At 47.3% G+C, this 17,244-nt stretch overlaps 7 protein-coding genes across 7 annotated transcripts, besides 2 other annotated features; 3 read left to right on the top strand and 4 right to left on the bottom strand.

Moving 5' to 3' along the window:
• Positions 1-5: part of a sequence feature (A-rich) that runs on past the window's edge.
• Positions 6-50: 45 nt separating this feature from the next.
• On the bottom strand, positions 51-1,283 carry TSTA_046610 (CobW domain protein; the record flags this gene model as incomplete). The annotated part of the gene is made up of 2 exons (XM_002485115.1): positions 51-102; positions 187-1,283. The coding sequence occupies 2 exons, from the start codon at positions 1,281-1,283 to the stop codon at positions 51-53; spliced, it is 1,149 nt and encodes a 382-aa protein (XP_002485160.1).
• A 246-nt stretch (positions 1,284-1,529) lies between these two features.
• On the top strand, positions 1,530-2,155 carry TSTA_046600 (uncharacterized protein; the record flags this gene model as incomplete). The annotated part of the gene is made up of 2 exons (XM_002485114.1): positions 1,530-1,958; positions 2,013-2,155. Exons 1-2 carry the CDS (start codon positions 1,802-1,804, stop codon positions 2,153-2,155), a joined length of 300 nt encoding a protein of 99 aa, XP_002485159.1. The 5' UTR covers positions 1,530-1,801.
• A 160-nt stretch (positions 2,156-2,315) lies between these two features.
• TSTA_046590 (uncharacterized protein) lies at positions 2,316-4,272 on the top strand (the record flags this gene model as incomplete). Its single annotated transcript, XM_002485113.1, has 3 exons — positions 2,316-2,387; positions 2,436-2,909; positions 3,015-4,272. The coding sequence occupies 3 exons, from the start codon at positions 2,316-2,318 to the stop codon at positions 4,032-4,034; spliced, it is 1,566 nt and encodes a 521-aa protein (XP_002485158.1). The 3' UTR covers positions 4,035-4,272.
• A 2,279-nt stretch (positions 4,273-6,551) lies between these two features.
• Positions 6,552-10,177, bottom strand: TSTA_046580 (uncharacterized protein; the record flags this gene model as incomplete). The annotated part of the gene is made up of 2 exons (XM_002485112.1): positions 6,552-9,621; positions 9,652-10,177. 2 exons carry the CDS (start codon positions 10,175-10,177, stop codon positions 6,716-6,718), a joined length of 3,432 nt encoding a protein of 1,143 aa, XP_002485157.1. The 3' UTR covers positions 6,552-6,715.
• Positions 6,621-6,669: a sequence feature (AT_rich).
• Positions 10,178-10,689: 512 nt separating the features above from the next.
• Positions 10,690-12,724, bottom strand: TSTA_046570 (uncharacterized protein; the record flags this gene model as incomplete). The annotated part of the gene is made up of 3 exons (XM_002485111.1): positions 10,690-10,737; positions 10,788-12,554; positions 12,620-12,724. 3 exons carry the CDS (start codon positions 12,722-12,724, stop codon positions 10,690-10,692), a joined length of 1,920 nt encoding a protein of 639 aa, XP_002485156.1.
• A 267-nt stretch (positions 12,725-12,991) lies between these two features.
• Positions 12,992-14,374, bottom strand: TSTA_046560 (RAB GTPase Ypt5, putative). Its single transcript, XM_002485110.1, has 5 exons — positions 14,144-14,374; positions 14,065-14,084; positions 13,980-14,006; positions 13,735-13,926; positions 12,992-13,676 (listed from the first exon to the last, which is right to left on the bottom strand). The coding sequence occupies exons 1-5, from the start codon at positions 14,211-14,213 to the stop codon at positions 13,329-13,331; spliced, it is 657 nt and encodes a 218-aa protein (XP_002485155.1). The 5' UTR covers positions 14,214-14,374; the 3' UTR covers positions 12,992-13,328.
• A 188-nt stretch (positions 14,375-14,562) lies between these two features.
• On the top strand, positions 14,563-17,145 carry TSTA_046550 (phosphoinositide phosphatase (Sac1), putative). Its single transcript, XM_002485109.1, has 3 exons — positions 14,563-14,935; positions 14,993-16,731; positions 16,785-17,145. The coding sequence occupies exons 1-3, from the start codon at positions 14,728-14,730 to the stop codon at positions 16,959-16,961; spliced, it is 2,124 nt and encodes a 707-aa protein (XP_002485154.1). The 5' UTR covers positions 14,563-14,727; the 3' UTR covers positions 16,962-17,145.
• Positions 17,146-17,244: the final 99 nt, after the last annotated feature.

Here is a 17,244-nt window from a genome sequence, read left to right as displayed (position 1 = left end):
TTTTTACCTGGTTTTGTTTTGTTTCTTTTCTTCTTGCTTATGCAAATAGATTAGAATAATTGTGGGTTATTACCCCCTAAAAGTTCATGTTGATAATTACCACTTGTTTATATTAGTTGAATGCGATAGAGTACTTTATACATCTTTGACACATTAGATCTATTCTATGTCTATGTTTATATCAACTTCTCAACCTTGGCCTTATTATCCGCTGAACCCTCAACAGCGACATATTCACCCGTCTCAAGTTTTCTCTTCCACTTCACCGACTCATACCGCGCAAGTATAAACGTCAACCTGGCAACAACATCCGTCCCGCCCTCTGCAGAAGTAGGCGTGAATGTCCACCTACCAAATGCCCAATTCAGAATGTACATCCTCTTCGTTTTCGATTCTGATGTGTATGTGCCAGTAAAAGATGTAGTGAGAAAAGTCGGATCAGAGTTTTGCGGAATCTGTGACGAGGAGCAGAGGATTGTACCTTTGATACGGTAGACTTCTTCCTTTGAGGTTGATTTGAGCAGGGACGTGAATTTGGGCAGATCTAGGACTGCGCTGTCGTCGTGGGATGGGAGGGTGAGGGAGAGGACTTCGACTTCAGACTGATGGTCATGATCATGCTCATGTTCAATATGACCACCCTCCTTGGCTAACAAGGCTCCATCAATACCCAGCAACACATCCCTCTCTACCCTCCCCCTATCCGACTTAACCCAGGGCGTCGGCGAATCAAGCTCCAAATCCCCCAGCCGATCCAAACACACATCAAACCGTCTCTCATCCACCAATTCCCATTTATTAAACACAATCAAATCCGTGTATCGCGCTTGCATCTTTGCCGTATAACTCGTATCTTCATACCCTTGCCAATTCTCCACGTCGATTACACTTATAACCCCATCCAGCACGAAATGGCCCTTTGTAGATTCGTTCTCGGTCGCGAGACGGGTTATTTCCATGGCCAATGTCGCGGGGAACGCGCTCCCGCTTGTTTCGATTATGATTCTGTCCGGTTTGATTTCGGTACGTAGTTGGGTCAGGGCGGAGTCGAGTTGGCCCACGAGATTGCAGCAGATGCATCCGTTCAATAACTCGCGGACACCAGAAATGGATTGTTCGGAGGCGAGTTGTGAGTCGATTGCGATGTCGCCGAATTCGTTTTTGAGGAGCGCGAGACGATAGTCTGAAGGCAATTGGGGGAGGAGGTTTAGCAGGAGAGTGGTTTTGCCAGAGCCTAGGAAGCCGGTTAGGATTGTTATTGGGGTGGGAGGTTCTATTGCCATTGTCTCTCGTCTAGAGGATCGAGGGGTGGCGGGGTAGGAATGGAGGGATACGAGTTGAGAGGTCAGGATGAGATCAGGATGAGACTGGCTGAATGCGAATGTGAAAACAATTGATCTAGAGACGAAGTCTAGTCTATCGACTGAATGTGTGTAGGTAGGTATAAGAAGTGAAGTTGAAAAAGATCGACTGATACGGGTCCCTTTCTCTTCTTTTTATCTCCGCGCCCCGCTTCGTTCTTCGGTCAGCCTGTTCAGTATACAACTACAACATATGACATGCAGGACATGCAGTCAGTTCTCTTATAGACCTTCATCTCAAGTGTCTATTTGATGCGTCTTGTATAGGGCATACATCCATCCCCCCTCTGTAAATATAATATAATGGTTAGGTGGGACTGCCCAGAGAAACGACGTCATACAAGGACGAGCTGAATTTATATTCGGGGAACTTGATTGAAACCTCAAACATCAACTCTCATCAATCTGCTACCTGGGTATAACGATAACGACTAGAGAAAATGACTGAAAACGAGCAAGTCGCACCCTCCGAGAACGCATCCGCCAACGCTGCCAGCTCAACAACCTCAAATGTTCTCGAAACGGCGGAGAATGTATTAAACACCGTGGGTGACAAGGTCGTCAATGTGGCCGGACAGAATGAGACAGTTCAGAAGAGTGAGTTTTGTACCGCAGGCTGCTAGAAGCTGCAAAGCTGCTAATTGCGTATAGCTACTACGTTCGTTGAAGAGAATGTGTTAAAGGCCAATAAACAACAAGACGGCCCTGCAACGGACGATAAAGCAGTGGATAATGTGCCCGACGAACAGATCGAGGAGTTTATGAGGCATCAGAACCGGAGTTATCAGGGGTAGTTTTTCATTATGAAGGTAGATATGGCAGATGGCATTCGCTCCTTCCGTGGACAGAAGACGTCTCAACTTCTTCACTATCCAATACTCCGTCTCCTGTATAAACAGCATCATTTTGTCTTCAAAGCCAATGCTTATGACTGTATCATAAACAGTATCTGCCATGTTTCAACAGAACTTTCCCCGGCGATATAGCTTTGGCTCCATCCCATCCAGCAAGTATACCGAAAACGATGTAAGATCCCTATGCCAGAAGATCATTACAGCTCACTCATGACTGCAGTTCACCTGCAACCGTCTAAACTGCCACTGCGAATCCGCCAATCTCGAAGCCGACGACTCCATCTCCTCCAGAAGTGTATCCTCTCGCAGACATGCAGAATACTTCTACCGTCCTCCTATCCTGAGCATACACCGCGAGCAACTCATATCCAACGGATCACCATACTCTTACTTTGAGTATGATCACAACCCCAATGCCGAAGCCGAGTATTGCGAGCAATGCCAATTCTGTTCTGTCGGGGCGAAGTGGTGTGGAAGATATCCGAGTAATGATCAGACAGTCGTCAAAATGCCCAGGTCGTTTCTGGATAGTACGCCATCCGATTACGAGGGGTTGTATGGTTTGCCAGAGTTGAAAGTGCAGTTGCCCCATGCTACTTGGGTGCAGGACCCTTTTGTCGTCAATGCAGCTCAGGTTGTGAATGGGGGTGCGGTGCCGAGAGAACAAGAACAACAATTTCAGCCTGCTGTTTTTGTGAGTCTTCTTTCTCTCTTGTTTATGTCTCCTTTTTAGTTGTATCTTTTAGTTGTTATTCCTTCACAGCTTCCATCACTTACTCATTTATCATCACTGATACAGTCACACTCCATCGGCCAGCCATCAGGGGCAAAGATGGACCGTAATCCCTCTATTGACGAGGTTCTTTACGCGAGCCACCAAAACCCCTCGATGGATAGCCTGCAACAGATGAGGACAATCAACCAGGTGCCCGCCAAAGAATCTACCTACCTCAAGTCCTGTCGCGATGTCAGAACCACTCAGGAAGAACGCTGCGCCATCGAGGAAGGCTCGCTCGTCATCTCAATCCCGCCAAGTTTCACCAACCTGTCGCAACAACTAATCGCACCAGACGAGTTTGAGCTGCGCCTTGGAGAGGCATTTGTCGTCTGTCGCATGTATGCTGATATGTGGGCTCTATGTGCTCGTATCAGAAACTCAGAGTGCATTGCCGAACTGGATCAGGACGAATTGCAGAATTCTCCCAATCTCAAATTCATACCCCTCTGCGCGGTTACCTTGGCTTCCAATTATGCTGCGTTTACGAGACGTTGTACCATCTATCGACAGCAGCATCCTCATTCGGCTCTGTTTCCTACTGGTGGACATTTGATTACGCCCCCTGATCGTGTTGAGTCGTTGGAAGCGAGCCGCAGGTATTTTTCGAGATGTGATCGCAGCCTGATTCCTTTGCCTCCAATGGTACAGCATCTTTGCAAGGCGCCCGTTAAGCTGTCACCTGGGTTTGATTACGTACCCATGACAGAAGAGTCAGAAGCGCAAGAGAATATCCAAGATGAGGCACCTGCTCCAACGCATCAGGGCACCTTAAGTCGATTCTGGAAGAAATGGTCATCCAAAGACACGTCCTCGCCCGCAGAACAACGCCAGACTGAAGCACAGGTGCATACGGGTCTTACTCCAGATGGAAAGTCGTCTTATCCTCGTCATACCAAACAAGAGATATCTGACGGAGAAGATGGACAGGAAGTACAGGACACTGAACATGGAAACGGAAACAAGATTGGTAAACGCAAGAGTGTCCGCAACTTTTTCTCTCGATCTGTGCGAGTCAAGAATGGGGATGTCGTTCAGGTCTGATCTTTCAAGAACCTATCAGACGTTCCTCAACTCTTACTCTGGCCTGTATGTGACCACGAGGATATTGTTTTTACTCTTGGCTGGTTCTATTTTTGATTGCATTCGGGGTTGCTGTAGCCCCTTTAGTCCTATACCATGATAAATTCAAGCTTGGACCTTGCCTGAAGTCTACTTGGTTAGTTATGTCATTGGAAGTTAGATTCTATCCATAGTCAATAACATTACTTCCATTACCTCCTTAATGTTCAAAAAGTATGACAGCTAATGACTAGCTTCCACAGCACGTAGAACCTGGCTGTAACGAAAGGAAGCTCTCTACCGATCTCAGCTTTGATTGCTCTAAATATGCAACTGAAAGGCATTCTAGTTATTATGTCTAAGATAGATTAATATTTTGGAGTGCCCTTTATGCCTAGTTCCTTAGTATTTAACTTAGATCCTGAGAGGCTTTCAGTTCGTTATAGCCAGGTTCTACTATACCCATTAGGAAATCCTTTATTGTACAGGGATGTCCGTCAAGAAGCATGATTGATATTGTTCTTTGTTGTATATAGGATATGATACCGACTGTTGTCACATGATTTGCTGTGGGATATAAATATGGCCATGTCTTGATTCCCTTGTAGTTTTCTTCATCAACCCTCCTAATTTATCATTCTATTATTTTGTTTGTCAAAGACAACAAATTTATCTCCCTTTTCTTCCATCATCTTCGATCAGTCTCTCTCATGATTCTCTTTTCTTATTCTCTTCCCCCATTCCTTCTTGATTGACCATCTTCACCTCTTCTGCAGTCATCAACTTCGTCCACAACCTTGCAAAGTTCAGAAGTGGAAATTAGACAAAACGCAGCCCCATTTTGGAGTTGGCAATTTGACTGGTTTATGAAGGGTATATTTTCTAGCTGACAAAAGTACTGTCATCAATCACATCCCATCTTCATGTTTGAAGTCTTTCAGCCTCTGAAAACATCATTGGCGATGTTATTCTAGCAGATGGCTTCTTTCTAGAGGCATTGCTTAGAGCCTACCTTATAGATACTCGAGACTATCATGCAGACCTATCACATCAAGCTGAAAGTCTGATGGTCGATATGTTCAAAGAACCCAAAAAGCACTTTGAAAAAGGTCCTCATCTTTGCTCTATGACGTGGATGCTGTGGGACTGAACTTGCATAAAACATGCAATCGGGTTTTAATATCCGGCATTCCACGAAGTAGGAACCAAGAGAGCCATTTCGCTGGCCGAGCCCTCCGAGTGAGTTTCCCTTTCCCATCCTTCCTTTCACAAGTTTTACGAATGTACTTCCACCCTTCTCGGTGTGAGAAGTGCTAGTCTGACAATATTATCTGAAAAAGTGACTAACTTACAGACAGAGCACGTCAGAATTCCCCCTGACGGTCGTGAGGAGCTACACCGTCAATGGATGAGGATACACCTGAACAACCGGACGTCGTCAATGCCAAGTCCCCAGTAAAGCGACCATTCAATTGGCAGCAAACGCTCACGACCAGTCAGTCAAACGTCTCATAGTCTCTCTTCTCCAAAGACTGCAGCCCGAGGTGGACGCATGTCACACAGTGCGGCTGACCAGGACCTTATATCGGGGTTCTCACTCCGGAACTACGCCTCATACCACCTGATCCTTGCTTCTAGCTATATACTACCATACTAGACCATCTAGTATGCGCGCAGATTTTTGGTCTAGTTAGTTGAATCCAACAACTTATGACAACGGTTTCATGGCCAACCTGATGACGAAACCCGCCACCAACTTGGTCTCTTTCAATTACCACCTAAAAAGTGTGGTCAGAGAAGGATTTGGACAATGAGCTATACATTAGGATTGGTTTACACTTGCTCTATAATAAGATTCATGGAGGCTCGTGGCTACACCTTAAGCGCTCGATTGGCATCGCATACTTGCAATTCCCACAATCGAGTAGATGCAAGGCAGGACTGACGGTCTCAGAAAAGCAAAAGAAAGAAGACAGTCATGTCCTTGTAACTACCTAGCTATAAGGAAAGAGAGGCCGCTCCATATTTCTATTAGTATTAGCTTGGATGAGTTTAATATGCAACTGAAGAGCATCTTATCTGTTAATACTAAAATAGGTCAATATATTGGACGAGCCCTTCATCTCTAGACGAACTCACTTCTGGACATATTGATTGATTTAGGCCCTAAGAGGCCTTCTATTCGTTATGGCCAGGGTCTACTATAGTTGCCACGATTTTTGTCGAAAAGCTATCAATGTTTTGGTTTAGAGGGTTCCCTCTCTTTCTCCCACTGTTGATATCAGTCTCACTAAAAATGCAAATTACTGATCAGTTGACAGAGAAATAAACTGTTGATGATTATCTGTAGAACGTCTCGGCTAGTGTACTGTTTAACTATCTCATTCCAATAACCAAAGACTCTGGCTAGATCATCTTGCAAAAAGGTAGTCACTACCAGCCACATGAATACTCTACAGTGACTGAACAAAATAAACATATTTTTTAAAAGGTCATTCTCGACCAAGCAGATATCACATTGATGGGTATAAAACTCGCTATAGACGACATCCAGCCAAACAGGAAGTCAAATATTAAAAAATATACACTTAAAAATACAATCATTAAAATTAAATATCATCACCAAAAAGATCAAAAGAAAAGAAGAAAGAGAAAAGAAAAAGTTACACCCACAAAATCCACCTAACCCCCTTAACAACCCCCTTCCCAATCCCCCTCAAAACGTTAAACACCATCACAATCAACCACAGCCACCACATAACACCCACAAGCGTCCACTCGAGCAGCGAGAACCCGATCCGTCTGATTGAGCGTAGACGACGATTCCGTCGTCGTAATCCTTTGTCGAGCGTATCGCTTAATTGTTTGATTTCGAGGGTACTTGTTGTATTGAGTCGGGTACTTAGTGTTTCTGCCTCGAGGGCGGCGGAGCGGACTCGGGGGGTGAGGTGGTTGGTTATGAAGTCTTCGAGGATGTCGATTTCTTTTTCCAAAGGTAAGAGGGTGGTTTTTGAGAAGAGGTAGATTGATTTGTTGAGGCCGGTTTTTGTGTTCTCGAGGCGTTCGAGGAGGTTGCGGGCGGCGTAGTTGAATTCGTCGATTCGGGGTAGGGAGTGTGGAATTGGTGCTTTGGGGTCTACTAGAGACTTGATGAGGAAGGTTGGTGGTGAGGAGGAGGAATGTTCGCGAGGAGTTTCGTATCGTTGAACGATTTCGTTTGCTTTTACCCCCGAGGAAAGCAACAGAGCTTGACAGCGGAGGATTTCTCGTTTGTGGAGGAGATTGGTGTCGTTCATGGTTGGGATGCTGCGATCTGAAAGACTCCAGCCTCGACTTCCTGTGCTGAGGGTTGGTCGGACACGGTTGCTGTTACGGTTGTCGTCGGGTTTGGATGTTTCTGCGTTTGCTAATCCTGTAACTGGAGGTCGAAGGGGTACGTCACCTCCTGGCAGTGCGGCGCTAGGGGTGATTTCATCGTCTCGTTCTTTATATGTTCTTCTGGCAGGATGAGGAGCAGATCCGAACCCGTAACTGTCTCGTCGGTCGATGTAGGGTGTTGTATCTACAGATGATGGCGGTGCAAGATCTGGATGCGCCCGGACAAAGTGTACATCACTGACACGGCTGCTCTCTGGGTGAAGACGATCGAAATAGGCAGGTTCGTCTTGATAGTTGCCGCGGAATGATGATCCGATCGAAGGTAGATTAGAAAAGAACGTCTTTGTAGATGTTCGTCCATTCGTCTTGCGTGATGACAGTCCAGACTCATTATCAGAGAATGTACTTCCCCTACGCATCTGATTCCGCTTGCTAGGCGTCAATTCCCCCTCGCTCCGATCCTCGTCTGAATCACGAAGATCAGACTCAATGCTCGACGCATAAGACGATTGTCGCGAATGCCCACCCCCGTCTTTACGACGAATCATATCCCCGACTTTGGATACCTCGCTGCCCACGATTTCGGCTATTCGACTATTCTTCAAGAAACCCTTGAGTCTCGACTCGTTATTTGCATACGGCTTGAAGGAGCCAAGACTCTCACTCCGATGGAAGGTATCGAGTGACATTTCATCTTGTCCGAGCGGTGTTTCTGGCATGAGACTCGGTTCAAGTGCTCGAGGGCTTATGCTACCTCTAGTATTACTGGAATCGGCTGTTAATCTCTTGCGGAGTTGAGGATCAGCAGAGGGACTTTCGTCCAATCTTTCTCCATGATCTGAATGACCGTGTCGTCGAGGTTTTGCTTTCTCATGTAATGTCTCCATGATACGCGGGAGTCGTTTCTGAGGTGATGGCGATCGACTAGAAGGTGGTGATAAATTGGCCGTGATACTTGGAAATATAGGGCCTTGAGCCGGTGAATTCGGCGCAGTACTGTCCATTTCATCAAGAGACATCCGATGCTCTTCCCTGCCTGTAACGCTTCCCGCTGGAGAAGCCAGCATGTGAGTCTTGTCGACGACATCACCAGCCTTGACGGAGGATGTTCGGGACATGGTTTTGGATCGCCTTGAACCCGCATTTGATGAGTCGGAATGTCCATGTAACACTCTATGCAGTTTCTCGGCTTGCATTGCTGCTTCAGCTTTCATTTTAGCCTTTCTGCTTATCCGCCGCGCTCTGCCGCGTGAAATCATGTCATCACTGCTTGAGTCGTCGGAAACACTACTTGAGCGTGTCCATTTGGGAGCATAGTCGCCCTGACCGCCGAAAGCAAGTCCATTGGATGGTTTCAACTGATGCATATGGCTGGCGCGTGCTTCACGTTTGTTAGCGAAGTTCGGCAGGTTACTAGGCTCTGTCGGTATAGCTCTGTTTTCCGTAGCCTCAACGTTTTGAATAGCAGGAGATCCAGCAAATTTGAGCTTTGAAGGATCCGGGTACAATTTCTCGCCATCTCTGTCATATATTTTCGACTTATTAGTGCCGCTTTCAACCCAGACTGCGTCCGCTAGTAGCTCTGCTGGAGAGATGACCCATTCCAGCCGTGGTCTTTGCATCTTTGTCGTATTAGATCGGTTCAGCCCCCTGATGCTAGACGACGGTGATGACGCCGTTTGCAATGATTCCTGCTGCTCCACCAATCCCCCATCCCGATCATCTTGAAAAGGTGGAAGTGCTATACACTGATATGGATCATTGTTATTCTGCGGCTTGGCTGCCTTTACTGACGCAAGCCAGTCTTCCACTTTCGACACATCTTGCCATCCTTCCGGGTCGATATTTGGATTCTTCTCTCTCATGCGTATTTTTCTGTTTCGGATAGCTTGAAGAGGGTTATATGCCCTACCAGAAGTAGATCGTACGCTATCCGACGGCTGGAGCGGAGGTAGATAAGACAACAACTCCAAATATTTCGAGAATAGTTCGAAATGTTGCTTCGCCTTTTCTATCCTCGCCAACGTCGCTTGTGAGCAGGCAATATCCACATCCTGCAAGTCGGAAATCGGTAACATTCCAGCAACTCCATGATTATTCGATATTGATCCGTGCGGTAGTGACTGCGGTAAAGGACCAATATTGCGAGAGAGTCTATTATCCTGGGGATATAAACTAGAGTGTCGTAGTCCTTGATTACTTGTCACATTTCGAGGAATACCTGGCAATGGACTGGACGGCACTCGACCCGCATTGGCTGTTGCTCTCCTCCTCGATTCACTTAGATTCAATGCAAGATTGACGATTTGTACCTGATCCGTATCCAGTCCAACGGTCGAAGAAGCATATGAGTTGCGAGAGGCATGTCTCGAAGTCGCAGATTCGTTTTGACTAGAGTCATGACCTTCGGAGTTCGATACGTTCGTCACCGCGGCCAAGGGAGACGTTCTCAATGACCTTCTTCTTTGTGGTTGAATCCCACGGTCAGGTGTTGCCCTCCTCTTCGAAACTATGATTTCATCGTCAACCTGTCGACGTTTCTCGCTATCCGTCGCATGCGCTCGATGCGTATGCTGTTGTTGGCCATGTCGTAGATTCGTGGGATGTACAGAATCAAGCAAAAACCCGCCGCCACTGGATGTTCGCTGATTTCGGTTTGCCCTGATGTTCTGCTGACTTGTATCCCTGGAATTGCGGCCAATTGTTGTACCCTCCGATTCTGGCGCTGGTCTGGGACTGCTTTCCATTTGTATACCCTTGATAACCCCCTAGACTCGACTCCAAAAATACCTCAAATGGCTGTATTAGTATTACTAGGTAAAGCGTCTCAATCCATTTCGATGTTCGGTTGACACAAAAGGTCGCCGCAGGTGGTTGCAATGAGAGAAAGTGGTTAGTATCCTGCGACGTAGGGAGAGTGCACAAGTGTATTTAGTTATAATGCATGCGCAAAAGTAGATTTGTCAAGATAGTCGAAATTTGCAGATGACATGCAACTTCTGCTGGGATCATGACTTCGGACTTTCATGTGTATCGGACTATGACAGCACTGCGGAGCGGAGGCAAACAGTGCAAACTAAACATCGGATTCCTCCTGATCTACAGACTGAACTACGTACTCATCTCAACTTCTATAATTAAATAGTATGCACCTTCTATTACTATATAGTAGACGCGACGCCTCAACAAAGGAAATAAAATCATATTGAGTCTACATGTGGCGTATGTTTTACACTTTTAATCACAAAATGAAATCAATTCAAGACTCGACTCTTAGACATTGCAGGCGAGCTTCGGTCTCCATCACCTAATCTTTGTTAGAATTTATAGCAAGAAACAATAAGATAATAGACGTACCTCTAAAGCTTGCTTCACTTCAAGCACTCGTCGCACATCCGCAAGCCAATCCTTGCTCAGTATCTTGGCCCAGCCCTGAAGTGTGTTCATTTCCCGAGCAGCCGCATCAAGGTTCCCTTCCTCCAACAAGTTCTCCGTTCTTACAAGTACGCTCTCAACGTCGTTACCATCTGTCACAGCATCGCGCTTGAACATGACTTTGCTCAAAACGAAACTGGCAGCATGGCTGGCAATACCCGCATCTTCAGGAAGAAGACTGGCCTTTCGCACTTCGCCGGCCACGCGACGGAATCGGTCGATGATCTGTGAAGTCGTAGGGATACCGCGCTGGTAAGCAGTGGGGTTGATGGATGCAATAGCCGCGGCAACAACTGGGTCGTCGGCAGCAAGCTCTTTCACGGCGACAAGTTCGCGAACGAAAGGTTTGGCAGATGCGGCATTTTCAAGGACTGAGCGGACAGCGTCAACGGCGACCTGGAGTTGTTGTGTCTTGAGGTTGGTTTCAATGACATCACTCCAGTCTGTGGTGAGTTTCTCAAGCTGGTTAACGTTGGCAGTCAACTCGCTGATCTTGCTGAGGCGACCATCACGCTCCCGCTCAACCAACTCTTTCACGTCGTTCAAGTATTTACGATTCAACTCGATTGCTTGTTCGACGAGCTCATTCTTCAGGCGTTGCTCAGCCAGTTCCTGCGCTCTTGCAAGCTCGGTCTGAATCTTATCCTGGTATGCACGTGAAAGCTTTTCCCTCTCAGCTTCGAACTCTTCGCGGAACTGGGCAGCTTCAGCAGCACGAGCGGTTTCGATCTGTTGCATGAGCTTCTTGGCGGATTCGTCGAAAAGTGCGTGTGCCTTTTCAATTTCTTCCTTAGCAGCTTTTTGGGCCTCGGCGCGGAGAGACACAATCTTTTCGCCGATGCTTTCCAGTTCAGTGCGGACTCGGGAGATAGGGGCTGCGTATTTTGAAGCAGCACCTTCATCAGCACTGATAACTGTAATTATGTCGTTGAATATCCTAACAACTTCCTGGACCACTGGCTCGTCGGCATGTTCAACCTTGACTAGCTCAAGGGTGGTTGGGGGAGTGATAGCTGGAGTCCTGGTCTCTTCTTGTGGTGCTGGGGCTGGGGCTTCTTTCTTAGCTGGAGCCTTCTTTTCAGCACGCTCTTCCTTTGCTTTGGTTACAGCCTTGGCGCCAGTAGTATCCTTGGACGCGCTGACAGCGCTGTTATGGGGTCCCTTTTGAGTCAAACTGCCGCTGTCGCTTTCTTCTTCTGCAACCTTCCAAGACAATCCACTCTTGCTGGGAATAGTGACTCTTTGCGATTCCTCCTTGTGGATGGGAGGGAGACGGTTGCTGTGTCTTGTGGCATTGGGGAAACGACGGTAGAAGTCGCGTTCCTCGAAGTAAAGAACAGCTTCCTCACCGTAGGGAACGTATTCCGTGAAGAAGTCGTGGAAATTATCGGACTTCAACGCAGCAAACACACCACCACCATAAGCTATACCTGATGTAAGGATGAGGTAGAGGAGGAATCGTCTAAAACGACCTTTTCTCTTAGGTGGAGGTGGCGGAACTGAACCGGTGCTAGGGTTTTCTACTGGCGGTTGAGGGGGTTGTATAGACGACGGAGGGGAAGTTTGAACCTGCGTAGTGGGTGTCGTAGTAACCGAATTAACAGTCTCAGGAGGGATTACCGACTTCGATTCGGGCGAGACCGGTGTTGGGCTCGTCGGCTGAACATTCTTGGGGTCTGCATAATACCTCTATAATGACGGACAAAGAATTAGTCAATCCACTGGATATGTCAATGGGGTCGAATGCCTGGTACCTTGCCGGTAGTGATGCGGTTGCTTGCAAGCAATTGCGTCGCGGTTCGCTGTCTGCTCACAGACAGCAGCCGAGTCTGGCTTGACAGTACCGAGTAGCGCAGCATGGCGGGCTGCCCTCCCTGTTGTCGGCTGAGTGGTGGTAGATGGGGAGGAGTTGTTGTAGAGGTAAAGATGCAAAGTGACGGAAGAAGATGTTGCATTTTACGATCTGCTCCGAGACGGCTGCGATTGGTGCCGTCTGGTTGGCGGCGGGTACCTGGGTCGTCAGACCGGTTGTCCCGAGCTAAGAAATGACCTCAACGTGTGTCTCCCTGGACGATGGGCAAAATTTAGAATATTAGAGGTTAAATGATTGAGTGTTGGCACGGAATGCTGAAAAATTATGGTGTTATTTAATTCGCAATAAGTACAGCTACCCAAGAAAACTGCCTAAGCAGTTCAATAACGACCGACAGATCTAGATAGAGATGAAGAGGATTTGAAAAGCATTGTATGAAATAAGAGAAATAAGAGATAGCTTGAGCAGCTTGACAAACAAAGAAATCTGACCAACAACAGGTATAACGACGCCCTCGGAAAATTAACAGTAGACATGTAAAAATAAGTTGAAATACAGCAAAAAAAAAAGACTATCAGTCCTTCCAGCAGTAATCCTCTCGTGGGATATTCTGGGAATAGAACAGACTTAGTCGAAGATTATTAGATAAACTAACAAGCGCAACCATTAGCCCCTTGGGTACCGGCAGCCTCCGGTCGGAGATCGACACCAGGTCTCGTGTTTGTTCGCAGGTTTCGTGGTCCGGCTTGATCGAGCGGCAACTTCTTTGCGATGGCAGTGAACAGTTCCTTGACGTTGGTGGTGGTCTTAGCTGAGGTCTCGAAGAAGAGCAATCCAGCCTCCTTAGCATATGCCTCCGCATCGGCAGTCGCAATAGCACGCTTATCGGGGTTTTCGGTAACCAAATCCAATTTATTTCCAGCTAGGGCGATGATGATATTCTCGTTCGCTTGACGTTGCAATTCCTTGACCCACGACTTCGCCTTATCGAGCGATGCCTAGAACGGAATAGAATTAGTTCACGACCTCAACAGTTATGGATCGAGAAAGACAAACCGATTGTGTAATATCATAAACGACAACAGCGCAGTTCGCATTTCTATAGTACATGGGTGCCAATGACTTGTATCGTTCTTGGCCTGCTGTGTCCCAGATTTCGAACTTGACTGTCGTGTTCTCATCCAAAGAGATTGTTTGTGTTAGGAAGGCTGCGCCGATCGTCGACTCTCTGTAATCATCAAATTGGTCCTGCAGACTGTTAGCTCTCTATCATACAATCAATCGTTACAGGTCGTACCGACCTTGACAAACCGCAGAACCAACGAACTCTACAAATGATGGTTAGTATAAAATAGCCGCCGATCGAGTCAGGACACATGGCTTTACCTTTCCAACAGCAGATTCTCCTATAGACAGAATCAAGTTAGCTAGGAGACTTCAAATATGAATGTACAGCAAAACCAACCGAGTAAGACAAGCTTGAACTGGGCGAACCTCGCACCGGGGCGACCGCCAACGGGTGCTCTCGCAGCCATGTCTTCGGGATCTGGATGGGTATTTTATATTCAAGAAAACGACAGTGATGAGTCCTTCGGCTGCGTAGAATAGAAAGGTTCGCGTAGTACCGATGGATGACTGTGCGGGTATAGAAGAGTGAGATTGTTGAACTGGGGCCTGGTCTGTATGTTGAGGGCCCGCGGGATGACGGAGGCAACTGGACAGAGAGATCATGCTGATGCACCAGCCACAGGGCTTATCTGCCACTGTGGCACAGACCACTAGTTAACCAATTTATCGCAATAGGCTTAGTCAGTCAGTTCCTGGCCCAGACCTAGGTAACTACATAACGCTCACTTGTTTGCATCTCTCTCTTATTGTTCCCTTACAGCCGATGAAGCTGTCGACACTCGCTTGATCTTCTCTTAGTTCGCACTCTTCGATTCTATTGACCCATCCTTGCTGGAATCCACATTATCCGCTGGTGCTGCCGTCTCGATTCTAATTTCTATCGCCGTTTCGTTCCCTTACCGAGCCGACTTGGTGGCCATCATGGCTCTCCCAGTGCTTCCCTTCAAGGATATCAACCTCCATTCCTCTCCTTCTCACTACGCATTCACTTCGCCCTCGACACCAAATGCTCCGACTCTAGTGGTGGAACGACCGAACGGAGATTTGCGCCTGAATGATGGCACTCTCCTCGGTACAAAACGAGTGTCTAGCATTGCTGGAATACTCGGCATTATCAAGTTGAAACTAGGTACGAGGTGCCTTCGTGCATTTCGCGCGATCTGTTTGCTGATTATATTCTTTATAGATAAGTATATTATCATCATCACCAAGGCACAACCTATGGGCCGTCTCCAAGGCCATATGGTTTATAAAGTCGTCGCGACCGAGTTCCTGCCCCTCCGCGAGCGCCCACTGCACGACAAGGATGAAGATACCTATCTTACTCTCCTAAAGGATCTGATCCGAACAGGTCCCATGTACTTTTCTTATTCCATCGATCTCACAAATAGCTTCCAGCGACAGTCGCAGAGTGACCCGGCTGCCCCGCTATGGAAACGAGCCGACGACCGCTTCTTCTGGAATCGCTTCGTGCAGTCGGATCTCATTGACTTCCGTGTTGGTGCGAGTGATACGACCGGGACACGATATAGTCAGCAACCTGGCGTCGACCCCTATATACTGCCTGTCATATTCGGAATGCTCCGCATCACGCCTGCTAGGGTCAAGAATACCTCCTTCACTTTTGCTTTAATTACGCGACGGTCAAGACATAGAGGTGGCACTCGTTACTTTTCCCGTGGAATCGACGAGAACGGAAATGTATCCAACTACAATGAAACGGAACAGATTGCGATCCTAAACGATACCACTGGTAGCCTGACTGGCTTTGCTGGTGGCCAGGGCCTACCAAGCGGAAAGTCCGACCATCTTGGGCGGGACTTGCAGGTCTTCTCATTTGTCCAAACCAGAGGAAGTGTCCCCATTTTCTGGTCGGAGGTCAACAACCTTCGTTACACTCCGAAGCTCCAAGTCCGGAGTGTGGAGACAGCCATTGAGGCTGCACGGAAACACTTTGCTCAGCAGATCGAATATTATGGTGAGAATTACCTGGTGAATTTGGTGAACCACAAAGGTAGAGAAGAACGAGTCAAGAAGGCCTACGAGCAGTTGGTTCGCGCTCTGGTATCCTCACCAGGCGAAACGTCCGAAGAAGATCAGCCACACACCGATGAGAAGATACACATTGTGGAAGCTAGTCAGAGAAAGGAGCTTCTGGATCAAATCCACTATATTTACTTTGATTTCCATAATGAGACTAAAGGTCTACAATGGCACCGGGCACAACTCCTTTTAGATCGGCTTACAGATGGGCTCATGCGCGGACAATACTTCCGGGGTGTTGAGAGCCCCGGTGATGCCAATGGACGCTTAGAAGTTCGTACTCAGCAGACATGTGTTGTACGAACTAACTGCATGGATTGCCTCGATCGCACAAACGTCGTACAGAGTATGCTAGGTCGCTGGACGATAACCCGGCAATTAATAGACGCCGGCGTTCTGCAACCCGGGGAGTCAGCAAGTGACGACCCTGAATTTGAGAATATCTTCCGCAATATGTGGGCTGACAATGCCGACGTTGTTTCAAAGACATATTCTGGCACTGGAGCTTTGAAGACCGACTTTACACGCACAGGCGAACGCACGCGGGCTGGAATGTTGCAAGATTTTTCAAATTCAGTCACCCGTTACATTCGCAATAATTTCATGGACGGTCCTCGGCAAGATGGGTTTGATCTGTTCCTTGGTGCTTATTTGCCGCAAGACTCGGCATTGGGAAGTCTGTTGCTCTTCATCGACCGCCGACCTGTCATTATTCAGTCTATTCCCTACCTACTAGCAGCAAGTGTGTTCATGGTGCTGGTTGCCATGTTCACCCGCCGTTTGCCTGATGCTGCTGTTTGGCCATTAAGGATATTCACATTTGTGTGGATTATAATTGGTGTATGGGCATTTCATTTCATCCTCACCCATGGAATGTTATATGTAAGTCTTCAATCTAGCCTTTTGGGTCCTATTTCAATCTAACAATATCACAGGTCAACTGGCCCAAGCTTAATACACCAAGTGCAGCCTCAGAAGGATATCAAGATGCTCTCAACCACGCTCGCTCTGATCAACTCGTTGGTCGTTTCCTGGTCAATAAACGACATCAACGTGGTTTCAGCAATGCCCGGTTGGGTTACCTGGAAGAGGGCAAAAAGAGGCTTGAATAGTTCTCTGCCTGTATGCCACCATTCATCTGACTTGACCGTCGACGCATTCTTTTTTTCTTCGTCCTTGAACTTCGATTCTAAGCTATAGCCTTTATTTGCATATCGCTTTTACCTATGAGTATTTTAGACTATTAAAGTCCTCCCGTATATGACTATGGAATAACATATTGGGGATATCATATTTTAGATGAAAATGTATTGAAGCATTGATACATATCGGCATTGAACCTTATCGTTATCGGGAAGACCTCCATCGGCGAGCGAGCTACTGGCCGAACTCCGG

Source organism: Talaromyces stipitatus, genomic scaffold (assembly GCF_000003125.1).
Source record: "Talaromyces stipitatus ATCC 10500 scf_1105507295515 genomic scaffold, whole genome shotgun sequence".
Taxonomy (NCBI): domain Eukaryota; kingdom Fungi; phylum Ascomycota; class Eurotiomycetes; order Eurotiales; family Trichocomaceae; genus Talaromyces; species Talaromyces stipitatus.
Note: the sequence above shows the minus strand (reverse complement) of the source record. Positions and strands in the feature narration are given on the sequence as shown.